The sequence below is a fragment of the Leucoraja erinacea genome, chromosome 6 (assembly GCF_028641065.1).
Source record: "Leucoraja erinacea ecotype New England chromosome 6, Leri_hhj_1, whole genome shotgun sequence".
Classification (NCBI taxonomy): Eukaryota; Metazoa; Chordata; class Chondrichthyes; order Rajiformes; family Rajidae; genus Leucoraja; species Leucoraja erinaceus.
This window is the reverse complement of record NC_073382.1, coordinates 15,936,062-15,949,903: the sequence shown is the minus strand read 5'-3', so window position 1 is coordinate 15,949,903 and position 13,842 is coordinate 15,936,062. Positions and strand designations below refer to the sequence as shown.

The 13,842-nt window shown below is 45.5% G+C and overlaps 1 protein-coding gene and 1 long non-coding RNA gene across 2 annotated transcripts in view; one reads left to right on the top strand and one right to left on the bottom strand.

Annotated features, from left to right (window-relative positions):
• The window catches only part of farp1 (FERM, RhoGEF (ARHGEF) and pleckstrin domain protein 1 (chondrocyte-derived)), a 254,948-nt gene that overhangs the window by 205,107 nt on the left and 35,999 nt on the right, over positions 1–13,842 (top strand). The window contains exon 18 of the mRNA XM_055636674.1: positions 704–941. Within this exon, the coding sequence (XP_055492649.1) occupies positions 704–941 (238 nt within the window). The remainder of the gene's footprint in view (positions 1–703; positions 942–13,842) is intronic.
• LOC129697940 (uncharacterized) lies at positions 1,352–2,119 on the bottom strand. The gene is made up of 2 exons (XR_008723587.1): positions 1,949–2,119; positions 1,352–1,837 (listed from the first exon to the last, which is right to left on the bottom strand). It is a non-coding gene; the product is annotated as an uncharacterized LOC129697940 (long non-coding RNA).

The following is a 13,842-nucleotide window of genomic DNA, read 5'->3' as shown; positions in this document are numbered from 1 at the left end:
TATTTGATTCCTCTTGTTATAAAGGCCAACATGCCATTCACTTTCTTCACTGCCTGCTGTACCTGCATGCTTATTTTCATAGACTGATGTACAAGGACCCCCAGATCCCGTGTTACTTCCCCTTTTCCCTTGATGCCATTTCCATAGTAATCTGCCTTCCTGTTTTTGCGACCAAAGTGGATGACCTCACATTTATCCGCATTAAACTTCATCTGCCATGCATCTGCCCACTCCTCCAACCTGTCCAAGTCACCCTGCATTCTCATAGCATCCTCCTCACAGTTCACACTGCCGCCCAGCTTTGTTACTATATTATTGTTACTACAACTACTCCTGTTACTATTACCCCATCCTTACTGAGGATACATTCCACCCCCTGCGGTGCCCAGCAGTCCCGGAAATCCCCCAGGGCGCCCGTGAGCAGCTGGTAGAGCAGACCTCACCCCGGGTATCTGGCACTGACAAAGTTACAAAAGTTCACCAAACAGTGTACATGCAGCACACTCATTTCCAAACAAAGAGCATGCAGGGTGATGGGGCACTCAAGGTTATCTAAGGCTGCCTGACTGGGCCGTGCCGGGAGGGAAGTCCGTCGCCCGTGGTCGCTGAGGTTCGAGGACAGAACGATGATCCGGATGACGTGGTTTCATGCTGTTCCCCTGGTCCTCCGTTGCTCAGGCCTCGCTCCTGTTCTCTTTTGCAGCAACTCACCGTCCACTTACAGAAGCACAGCGAGATCCTGGTGGAACTGGAGAAGGCCATCCGGAATTCCCGGAAGCTGGAGGTGACGTGCCGGGAATTTGAGCAGCAGAAGGTCTGCTACCTGCCCCTGAATGTGTTCCTGCTGCGGCCGCTGCACCGGTTGATGCACTACAAGCAGATCCTGGAGCGGCTATGCAAGCATTACCCGCCCAGTCACGTCGACTTCAGAGACTCACGGGGTGAGGCAACCGGCAGCGAGGCCCACGGGCTTTAGCGTAAACAGGGAGCCTCAGGCAGGGCTCACGGTGGCTGACCTGGGACAGGCTCAACTCAGCAAAGCTCGCACCTGGACCAGGGCTAGCTGGATAGACCTGGCCAAGCAGGGGTAGATTGGACTGGGTTGGAGAGGGATGGACTGGGATGAATTAGGTTGGATTGGATTGGACTAGGATAAACTGAGATTAATTACCGTAGATTGGACTGAGATGGGTTGGGCTGGGAATAATTGGATTGGATTGGAATGGGTTGGGCTAGGATGGATTGGGATGAATTGGATTGGACTGGGATGGATTGGGTTAAACTGGGATGATTTTGACTATACTGAGATGGGTTGGGTTGGCCATGATTTGATTGGACTGTCTTTGTTTCAAACCCGGACTTGACTGGTCTGGAATGGGTTGAGTTGCCCTGCAATAGGCAGAGTTTGCCGTCACTGTTGCCGTTCATCACTTGTTCCTAAGTCTAGTGTTGCAATGTGTATGTAAGTTGCTGATTAGTCCAACCTGGGCTGGAAGGTTCCTTCCACCCAGGCGGCGGGGATGTGGGGCTGCAGTGGCATCAGTGATTCTTGATTTTCAGGATTCTCTTGTCCTCTTTGTTTCCTCCATTCCAGCTTCCTCATATGACTCAGCGCCACTTATTCTGTGGGTAGCCTTAACAAAACGATCCAATGCTTGTTGTTCCCAGTGATGTGTGTCGGTGTTTAAACTCCTCAGGGATATTCTAAGAATCTCTTTGTCTTCTACCGCATGAGCATTTGCCCTTAATCAGATCTCCTTAAAGTGGTTGCGTTGGTATTCTTCTGACATGAAATTACAAGAAAACGAAGATACTGGAATCTTGATTTCTTCAAAAACTGCTGGAGAAACTCAGTGGGTCAGACAGCGTCTGGGGAGGGATATGAACAGATGATATTTTGGGTTGGGAGAAAGATCGGTCTATTTCCCTGCAGAAGCATAACTCTGACCTGCTGAGGTCCTCCAGTGGTTTCATTTTATTCTCCTGACATGTCGTGGCTACCTGATCTGTGATTCTTTCAACAATGTTGTGGAATGTTTCAACAATGTTTGTCTGGGGGAGAATCTGTGTGTCTCATTTGAGTATAAGAGCAGGGAGGTTCTACTGCAGTTGTACAGTAAGTAAGTAAGTAAGTAAGTAATATTTATTTATATAGCCCTTTTAAATCAAAATCACTTTGAACCAAAGTGCTTTACAGAGATTGATTAAATTAATTGAATAGATTAAATGTCCATAAATCCATATAAAGTAAAAAAGAAAAAAGACACAGAACAGTACACTATAGAAATCAACAAGAAACGTCCCCCCACAGCAGAATTCACTGTGAGGGAAGGCACTAAAAATATCCAGTTCTCCTCCTCATAGTCCACCCGAGGTCGGGGTCTATATGTGGCCTCCTCAGCCAACCCGGTGTTTTCAGGCCCTCTTGCCGCGAAGCTGGATCATCGGCGTCGGGTGAACATTCTTCAGCGGCTTGGACTGAAGCGGCCGCTTCCTCCCCGGAGACTGCATTGTCCAAAGTTCTCAGGCCGCGCCGGTTGGACCTCCGACTCTGGCGATCTCGGATCCCAGGCTCCGCGGTGTTTTAAATCCAGTGCCGCCCGCCCGCGGCTGGACGCTCCGCAGCCGCAGCTCAACGATGTTGGAGTCGGCGGTCACAGTGCCCCGGAGCTTACCGCAAGGCGACCCGGTAAGGCATCGCCCGCTCCGTGTTGGTGTCCCAGCGTTGCACCGCCGGCGAAGCTGTGGTCCCGGCAGGAAACGCCGCTCCAGCGCTGCTCCAGCTCGATGGTAGGCCGCACAGAGAGGACGAAGATGCGGTTCGGAGGAAAACCGCATCTCCGACCAGGTAGGACTGGGATTAAAATAGTTTCCCCCTTCCCCCCCCCACCCCCCACATAAAAGATTAGACCTCCAAAATAAAATTATACAGTAAAAAGGGTGAAAAGACGGATTGCAATATCCAAACGGCGCAGCCCGCACATCCGCCATCTTGAATACAGGGTCTTGGTGAGACCACACCTGGAGTATTGCGTACAGTTTTGGTCTCCCAATCTGAGGAAAGACATTCTTGCCATAGAGGGAGTACAGAGAAGGTTCACCAGACTGATTCCTGGGATGGCAGGACTTTCATATGAAGAAAGATTGGATAGACTCGGCTTGTACTCGCTAGAATTCAGAAGATTGAGGGGGGATCTTATAGAAACTTACAAAATTCTTAAGGGGTTGGACAGGCTAGATGCAGGAAGATTGTTCCCGATATTGGGGAAGTCCAGAACTAGGGGTCACAGTTTAAGGATAAGAGGGAAGTCTTTTAGGACCGAGATGAGAAAATCATTTTTTACACAGAGAGTGGTGAATCTGTGGAATTCTCTGCCACAGAAGGTAGTTGATGCCAGTTCATTGGCTATATTTAAGAGGGAGTTAGATGTGGCCCTTGTGGCTAAAGGGATCAGGGGGTATGGAGAGAAGGCAGGGATGGGATACTGAGTTGGATGATCAGCCATGATCATATTGAATGGCGGCGCAGGCTCGAAGGGCCAAATGGCCTACTCCTGCACCTATTTTCTATGTTTCTATGTTTCAACTCTTGGCTTGCCATATGAAGTGAGGTGTTCTGTGCAGATAGGTCATGTGGAATCATACACGTCTGCTGGGCACTGTCCATGTTTCACAAGCATAGAATAAAGTGGACAACTGGTCTTTAGTCTGATTCCTCTTCGACCCACTCTTAGCATGGGCTAGATTGGACTGGACTGTGTTGGCCAGACTGATGTAGTTAGTAAATAATAGGAAAAAAAAAAGATACAAATTGCTGGAGAATCTCAGCGTGCCAGGCAGCATCTCTGAAGAACATAGATAGGCAACGTAGGTACACAAAAATGCTGGAGAAACTCAGCGGGTGCAGCAGCATCTATGGAGCGAAGGAGATAGGCAACGTTTCGGGACGAAACGTTGCCTATCTCCTTCGCTCCATAGATACTGCTGCACCCGCTGAGTTTCTCCAGCATTTTTGTTGTACCTTCGATTTTCCAACATCTGCAGATCCTTCTTTAACACAATAGATAGGCAACGTTTCAGGTCAGGACCAGTCTGAAACGTTGAGTCTGAAAATGGATTCCAACCCAAAGTCACATGTCCAAGTCCTCCACTGATGCTGTCAGAACCATTGATGTTACTCCAGCACTTTGTGTCTTTTTTTTCCCTCGCAAACTATCATCTGCAGTTCCTTGTTTTGACATCGTAAATATTGGCCTTGCCAGCAAAGCCCACATGCTGTAAATGAATCTTCAAAAGGTATTTCCAGACGGGGTCGTTGAGGTCACATGGGGGCTTTGACCTCGTCCCCATCTGCCAACAACTGAAACCCATGAACCTCAGCTGCCAGAAGTGGAGAAGGTCAAGGTTCACGGCCTTTAGACTGGGATCAAACATATTGTTTCATTGCACCGTAGAGCAGGTCCTGGGACCTCGTGGCAGAAAAAAACCCATTAAAAGTGTGAAGAAAACATTTTAAACAGTGATGAAGAGGCCATCACATATGGAGGATTGTGTTCAGATTTGGTCACCCTGCTGGGGGAAGGATGTTGTTAAGCTGGAAAGCATGCGGAGAAGATTTACAAGGATGTTGTCAGGACTTGAACGTCTGAGCTCCCGGGAGAGGTTTGATCAATCTAGGACTTTATTCCATGGAGCGCAGGAGACTGGGGTGGGGGGTGATCTTATAGAGGTGTATAAAATCATGAAGGGAATTGACAGGATGAATGCACAGAGTCTTTTACCCAGGGTAGAGAAATCAAGAACCAGTGGACATATGTTTCAGGTGAGAGGGATGAGATTTAATTGGAACCTAAGGGGCAACTTTCAGAGGAGGGTGTGTATATAGAATGGTAATTCAGAGGGTGGTGGGTATATAGAATGAGCTGCCAGAGAAGATAGTTCAGGCAGGTACAATAACAACATCCAAAAGACACCTGTACAGCTACATGGATAGGAAAGATTTAGATGGATAGGGACCAAATGCGGACAAATTGTACCAGATTAGATGGTGCACCTTGGTCAGCATAGATGAGTTGGGCCGAAGGGCCTATTTCTATGCTTTACCACTATGACAGTAAGTACTTAGGGTCTAGATTGTCCTGTCAGTGGAGTGTATCAGAGGCAGATTCAATTGTAACATGGAGAAGTGAGCTGATTTGGGCCTGTAAAGAAGGAATTTGCAGGTCTGTGGGAGGGGAGGGGAGGGATGGGCGGAGAGGAAGACCAGCTAGATTGCTCTGACCTAGAGCCAGTAAGGACTCAGCAGCCTGCTTCTGTAATGCAATCACCGTGTGATTTCTTCTGACTCAAAATACCACATATTTTGATTTATTCTTAATCCCTGGTTAATTAGTTCCTGAATGATAGGATTGGAATAGGATAATAAGCAAGCAAATTAAATACAATAGTAATTTGATATTTTTAATAACAATGATTATATTACTGTGAGTGTCACTGTGACCTAGCTTCAGTGGAAACCATTTCAACCCAATGTTTCAGCATTTAACGCAATTCATAAAATGGAAGAGATGATTTCAGGTGTTACTGGGGTTGCCTTAGAAGTAAAAAATTGGGCAAGTTCGATAGATGAACGAGAGGTGATCTTATCGGCATTTGGTTCAAGAAAGAACTGTAGATGCTGGAAAAATCGAAGGTAGACAAAAATGCTGGAGAAACTCAGCGGGTGAGGCAGCATCTATGGAGCGAAGGAGTAGGTGACGTTTCGGGTCGAGACCCTTCTTCAGACAGGCATTGATATTGGTTTATTATTATTGTGTGTACAGTGAAAAGCTATTGTTTGCGTGTGATCCAGTCCAATCACACCGTATATAAGTATAATCAAGCTATTACACGTACAACGGAGAGTGTAAAGAGAAAAATACCAGAGTGCAGAACATAGTTTTACAGCATTATAGTGTTGCAGTTTTAGTGAGGCACATGGCGTCATATTGCACCAAGTGCATGTTCTCTCTGTATTGTGTGTGGACAGGGCAGGACCTTCGCAGTAAATGGTAAGGTTCTGGGGAATGTTATCGAGCAGAGGGATCAAGGAGTACCTGTACACTGTTCCCTGAAAGTGGCATCACAGGTAAATAGGTTGGTAAAGATGGCATTTAGTACATTGACCTCCATCAATGAATTGAGTGCAGAAGATGGGACATTATGTTGCAGTTGGACAAGACATGGGTGAGGCCGCATTTGGAGTATTGCGTTCAGTTTTGGTCATTCTGCTATAGGAAGGATGCCCCGGGTCTTTTACCCAGGGTAGGGGCATCAAGAACCAGAGACCATGGGTTTAAGGTGAAGAGGGAAAAAGTAAGTAAGTTTATTGGCCAAGTATTCACATACAAGGAATTTGCCTTGGTGCTCCGCCCAAAAGTATGACAATATGACATACAGTGACAGTTACGAATGATTCAGAAAACACTAAACATTAATAATAATAATAAAACATTAATGAGAAAACACCATTGATCAAGCATGTGAACCAACAAAATACCAGATCAAAGGGAGGCTACAGATTTTTGACTGTTGAGTAGAGCAACTACACGTGGATAAAAATTGTTTTTATGTCTGGCTGTGGCAGCTTTGACAGTCCGGAGTCGCCTTCCAGAGGGAAGTGATTTAAAGAGTTTGTGACCAGGGTGAGAGGGGTCAGAGATGATCTTGCCCTCTCGCTTCCTGGCCCTTGCAGTGTACAGTTCATCAATGGAGGGAAGGTTGCAGCCAACAACCTTCTCTGCTGATTTGACGATTCGCACAAAATCGGACGAAAAAGGGACAACTATTTCACTCAGAGGTTGGTGTGTGTATGGAATGAGCTGCCAGAGGAAATAGTTGAGACAGGTACAATAACAACATTTAAAGGACACTTGGATAAGTAGAGGGCTTGGAGGGATATGGCCCAAACATGGGCAAATGGGACTAGCTTAGATGGGGTATCTTGGTCAGCATGAATGAGTTGGGCTGAAGGGTCTGTTCCCGTGCTGTATGACTCTACGATTGTGGAAAGTGAGCAGATGCCAGCCTGTGTTAAGGTGCTGGATCTGGTGTCCGTGTTGGGACCAAATACAATTCTCCCGAAGGCTGCTGTGAAGTGTGTTGCTGCCATTATTGTGTGTCAAACATCACTGGACAGAAGGTGTTCCCTGTATGTCACGATCCCCTGCTCCCTATTAGAGTCACAGTCATACATCATGGAAACAGGCCCTTTGGACAAACTCGTTCATGCCAAACAAAAGGCCCCATCCAAAGCTAGTCCCATTTGCCCACATTTGACCCATATCCTACTGGACCTTGGGTGAAAGATGGTCAAGAATGCAAACACTCATCTCCTTTCACCTACTTGCTACTCTTTCTCTTGCTCTTTTTTCTTTTTTACTTTTCTTCCTCACTCTCTTTCTCTTTTTACACACACATGTTTTTCTACTCTCTATTATCTAGTCTTTCTTTCTCTCTCTCATTTCTTAAAAAAAAAAGAAAGAAAAAAAAATCCTACTGGACCTTTTCTACCCATCTTGTTTTCTCCTTTTATCATTTCTCCCATTCCCACTCTTTCAGGAAAATTACACCGTGTTGGAAAGTCTTCCCCTTCTCCTTCCTCTGGCTCTTCTGCCCATCTTCACTCTGGGATTTCTAAACACCCACCATCCTCCTTAACCATATCCATATTGTTTACAGCCTTCAAAAGGCCATCTCAGCCCTGAGTTGCCGAACAATTTTTTTCTCCCCTTAGTCCCACCTGCCAGCACGCATACCGTAACCCTCCATTCCCTTCTCATTCATCTGCCTATCCAATGTTATTTTTAAATGATACCAATGGACCTGCCTCCACCACTTCCAATGGAAGCTCATTCCACACCGCTACCACTCTCTGAGTAAAGAAGTTCCCCCTCATGTTACCCCTAAACTTCTGTCCCTTAATTCTGAAGTCATGTCCTCTTGTTTGAATCTTCCCTACTCTCAGTGGGAAAAGCTTGTCCACATCAAGTCCGAATCCCTCTCATGGGAAGAAAGACCTCTATCAATTCCCCCCGTTCTCACCGCATGCGCAACAGAGGCGTTTGACCTAACTTATTCAGCTGGAACTGTAACTTAGGGGTGGAAGGGTTCCTCCCATGATTTTCCTTGTTCTGGAGTTTCAACCTCCTTCCTGAGTTGATTAAGTCTCCTCTGAGCAGGAACTATCTCCAAGGTGAACAGCTCCTGCTCTCTGCAGTGTGTCCCTGGAACGTATAAATCCCCAGGGTCAGTATATCTTTCCCAGGCCCTCTCCCTGCCACCCTCCCAACAGTGTCTTCCCAGAGGGATTATAAATGTGACATGAAATTATGTTCTTTCCAAAATGGTGAAGTGTTCATAGAGCTCTGAATCTTTTATGCATTCCTCTAAAGATCATCGGCTATGGCTGCGTTGCCTAGCAACCGTCCGTAGTACATGAGCTCTGGACTGGTTGTGTCTGAGCTGATCCCTGTCCAAGTGCAGGGACATAATATAATGAACGTCTCGCACCAGCATCAGAAGATCTTTCATTGCGGTGTGGGTGGCAACATCCACCCCGCCCCAGTTACAGAGGCAGAACCTGGGGTTAACTGATTGTCAACTCCACACATTTCTGCCCACTGCTCTCTCTCTGTAGATTGAAACACAAAGTAACACTGGAGTACCTCCGTGGGCTGGGCAGCATCTCTGGTGGATATGGGTAGGCGACATTCTGAGTCGGGACCTTCTTCCATCTGAGGAAGGATCCTGGCCCGAAACCTCAGCTATCTGTGCCCTCCCGAGATGTTGCCTTACCCGCTGAGTTACTTAGCACATTGTGTTTTACTCATAATTTCAGCATCTGCAGTTCCTTGAGTCTCTCCCTGCAGGTTAGATCTACACAATTTTTTTTCAATAAAAACACGTTTGCACGTTTTAACATTATGGTTTCCTGATCCAGGTGCACAAGGACAAGTATGGGAGGAATGGTCTGGATTAAATGGACCCATCCAGGACTGTGCATCAGGGTGTGGGATGGAGGCAGTAGGGATCAGTGGATGACAATAGACAAAAGACAATAGGTGCAGGAGTAGGCCATTCGGCCCTTCGAGCCAGCATCACCATTCAATGTGATCATGGCTGATCATCCACAATCAGTACCCCGTACCTGCCTTCTCCCCATATCCCCTGACTCCGCTATTTTTAAGAGCCCTATCTAGCTCTCTCTTGGAAGCATCCAGAGAACCCGCCTCCACCGCCCTTTGAGGCAGAGAATTCCACAGACTCACCACTCTCTGTGAGAAAAAGTGTTTCCTCGTCTCTGTTCTAAATGGCTTATTCTAAAACTGTGGCCTCTGGTTCTGGACTCCCCCAACAACGGGAACATGTTTCCTGCCTCTAGCATGTCCAAACCCTCAACAATCTTATATGTTTCAATGAGGGAGGCTGGTTTTCGTTTGGCATTCCAGGTGGCTGGGGTGAATTATGCAGCGGGCAAACACGGATAGTCCAAACCTGGCAGATTAATTATTGCAACCGCACTAGTGATTATCATAATTGAGTCTCAGTATGGGGAGCGGGTTTGGCACAGTGGACTCACAGTGTGGAGATGTGGTGCAGGCGGCAGTACTATTGCACCGTTCCTATAAATAGTTGCATTTTAACAATGTTTGTTCAGCCATCTGGTGTTTTGCAGTGAACTTAAAGAGTTTTGAGGGTTTGACTGATCAGGGATTTCAAACTCCCTGACTGGGATCAATGCATTGCCAGGATGCTCAGAGTTCAATTTCTACTCGGGTTCATTTGCCTAATTGCAAATTCGAATAGTTCCATCTGTCTGAGGAATAGATTGTAATTGCTCTTGTTTTGTGCTTAGCCCATTCAGGAGCAGTAACGTGGGCCAGTCTACTGGGGTTTTCACCACCTCCAGCACCTCTTATCGTGCATATCTCCTCTCCATTCAATAGATGCTGAGAATTGCTCACAAAATTACAGTGAACCACTGACTCATTTCATGGTTTCATGATGTCAGTCAGTTTTTTCAGTCATTTAAATTTGTTGTTGCATTGTAAAGAATGCAAATGCTTCTGAGAAAATTGGTGCAGTTTGAACAGCCTTCCTGAAGCAGCAGGATTGGCTGAATCTTGTGCTCTGGGTAGGGACTAATTGGGGCCGATTCCATTTCAAACCAGTGGAACTCTGTACTATTAAGAACTTTGAAACTTGAAGGGCACAAGTTGGCGACTCTGTGTGTTCTCCCTTGGTGAAGTCTACTATTCTTACACTACAATCATTGCACTTTTGTTCATATCTACAATTGTGCTTATCTGGAGTATGATTTTACTGGGTTGAGCGCAAGAAACGAATTTCATTGTACCTAGGTACATGTGACAATAAAGTGTAATTCTGCTTCTTCTTCAAGTTGTCCACAGCCTAAAGTTGTAGGACAACTTGTTCTATTTGATCGTATTTCATTGTGCACGCCAGGTTGATTGCATTCGTTGAAACAGGGCGGACCACGTGAAGGTTACAATCCCCCACCCCAAGTGTAATTGAAAGTAGAATTGAATCAAACGATGGTGGAAATCATGAGAGCAAGGGATTCAGGCTTCCGTATTTCCCTGATCTTTGGTGCTGGTTCGTGTGACTGTGTCCGGTTGTCCTGATGTAACCAGTAGGAACATTCCTTCAGGATGTCGGATCTCAGGATCGTGCCCTGTAGCTGAGGGAGTTGTGAGGGACATTAAGTGGGAAACTGATAGGACACATTTATGCTGGTCTGGGGCCATTCACACCAGCAAAACAAGGTGCAATATTGGATGGATTGACAATTGAATGGGTTTCCAAGACACCTCCAATATTTCAGCAAAAACAATAGGAGTTTAGAAGGATGAGGGGGTACCTCACTGAAAGGCCTGGATATAGTAATGTGGAGAGTTGTATGAAGGAACTGCAGATGCCAGTTTAAATCGAAGATAGACACAAAATGCTGGAGTAACTCAGCGGGACAGGCAACATCTCTGGATAGAAGGAACGACTGATGTTTCGGGTCGAGATCCTTCTAAGGTGGTTGTTACTACTAGTGGGAGAGTGTCGGACCAGAGACCATAGCTTCAGAATAAAAGGATGTACCTTTAGAAAGGAGATGAGGAAGAATTTCTTTAGTCAGAGGGTGGTGAATCTGTGGAATTCATTGCCACAGACAGCTGTGGAGGCAAAGTCATTGGATATTTTTAAGACAGAGATTGACAGATTATTGATTAGTACAGGTGTCTGGGGTTATGGGGAGAAGGCAGGAGAATGGGGTTGAGAGGGAAAGATAGATCAGGCATGATTGAGAATGGCGTAGAAGTACAGATGGGCCAAATGGTCTAATTCTGCTCCTATAAGTTCTGAACTTATATAACCATAGAAACAATTACAGCACATTAGAAACAGGAATAGTACCGGCCCTACAAGTCCACTGCCGAACAAATTTTGTTCCCATTGTCCCACCTGAAGGCACTCATACCAGAACCCTCCATTCCCTTCTCAGCCCTATGCCTATCCGATTTATTTTTAAATGATACCAATGAACCTGCCTGCACCACTTCCACTGGGAGCTCATTCCACACCGCCACCACTCTCTGCGTAAGGAAGTTCCCCCTCATATTACCCCTAAACTTATGTCCCTTAATTCTAAAGTCATGTCCTCTTGTTTGAATCCTCCCTATTCTCAAAGGGAAAAGCTTGTCCACATCAACTCTGTCTATCCCTCTCATCATTTTAAAGACCTCTATCAGGTCCCCCCTTAACCTTCTGCGCTCCAGAGAATAAAGAACTAACTTATTCAAACCTATCTCTGAACTTATGAAAAAACATAAATAACCATATAATAACCGTATAACAATTACAGCACGGAAACAGGCCATCATGACCCTTCTAGTCCGTGCCGAGGCCATATTCTCCCTAGTCCCATATACCAGCGATCAGTTGGGTCCACCATTCCTTTCCCATCCACATCAATGATCCAATGATGGTTTTTAAATTGATAAAAAGCATGCTGCCTCCACCACCTTACTGGAAGCTCATCCACACAGCCACCACTCTCTGAGTAATGAAGTAGATTTTCAAGTTACAGAGCGATTTATGTCCCTTAATTCTCAAGATGGCATGTCCCCTTGTTTGAATCTTCCCTACTCTCATGTGGGAAAAGCTTATCCACGTACATGGTACATGGTTGTCTATCCCTCAAATCATTTTAAAGACCTCTATCAAGTCCCCCCTTAACCTTCTGCGCTCCAAAGAATAAAGCCCTAACTTGTTCAACCTTTCTCTGTAACTTAGTTGCTGAAACCCAGGCAACATTCTAGTAAATCTCTTCTGTACTCTCTCTATTTTGTTGACATCCTTCCTATAATTAGGCGACCAAAATTGTACACCATACTCCAGAATTGGCCTCACCAATGCCTTGTACAATTTTAACATTACATCCCAACTTCTATACTCAATGCTCTGATTTATAAAAGCCAGCACACCAAAAGCTTTCTTTACCACCCTATCTACATGAGATTCCACTTTCAGGGAACTGTGAACAGTTATTCCCAGATCCCTCTGTTCACCTGCATTCTTCAATTCGCTACCATTTACCATGTACGTCCTATTTTGATTTGTCCTGCCAAGATGTAGCACCTCACACTTATCAGCATTAAACTCCATCTGCCATCTTTCAGCCCGCTCTTCCAACTGGCATAAATCTCTCTGTAGACTTTGAAAATCTACTTCATTATCCACAACCCCAACCTATCTTAGTATCATCTGCATACTTACTAATCCAATTTACCACACCATCATCCAGATCATTGATGTACATGACAAACGCAGGTAGTGGGACTAGGGGAGATCCCTGTTCGGCACCCCAGAAGGGTCACTGGCCTCCAACGTGACTGTAACCATCCACCATTACTCTATGGCATCTCCCATTCAGCCACTGTTGAATCCATCTTGCTACTCCACCATTAATACCCAACCATTGAACCTTCTTAACCAACCTTCCATGAGGAACCTTGTCAAAGGCCTTACTGAAGTCCATATATACAACATCCACTGCTTTACCCTCATCATTTTCCCTAGTAACCTCTACAAAAAATTCAAGAAGATACTAGTCAAACATGACCTTCCTGGCACAAATCCATGTTGACTGTTCCTAATCAGACCCTGTTTATCCAGATGCTTCCACAGATTATCTCTAAGTATCCTTTCCATTAATTTGCCCACCACTGACATCAAACTAACAGGTCTATAATTGCTAGGTTTACTCTTAGACCCCTTTTTAAACAATGGAACAAACATCCGCGCAGTACGCCAACACTTGTCGGATTCCGGACTATTTCGGATTTCTAATGGACATTTTTGAAAGATTTCTGTCATAGCGCGGGCCTGAAATTTCTACACTAACTCCTCCTCGGATGTCCGGGGGAATCATGCCTGTCAGTTAGTTGGAGATTTATGTGGTGGTGGTGGTATTTCTCAAAAGTGGGAAACTTTAATTCTTTAGTCCCATACCTACCATAGCTACTCCAACTACATGTTTCCCTTACCTCACATAATTCAATATCCTTCTCCTTGGTGAATACCGAAGAAAATAAATTGTTCAATATCTCCCCCATCTCTTTTGGCTCTGTAGATAGCTGTCCACTCTGACTCTAATGGACCAATGTTATCCCTCGTTATCCTTTTGCTATTAATATAGCTGTAGAAACCCTTTGGATTTACTTTCGCCTTACTTGCCAAAGCAACCTCATCTTCTTTTAGCTTTTCTAATTTCTTTCTTAAGATTCTTTT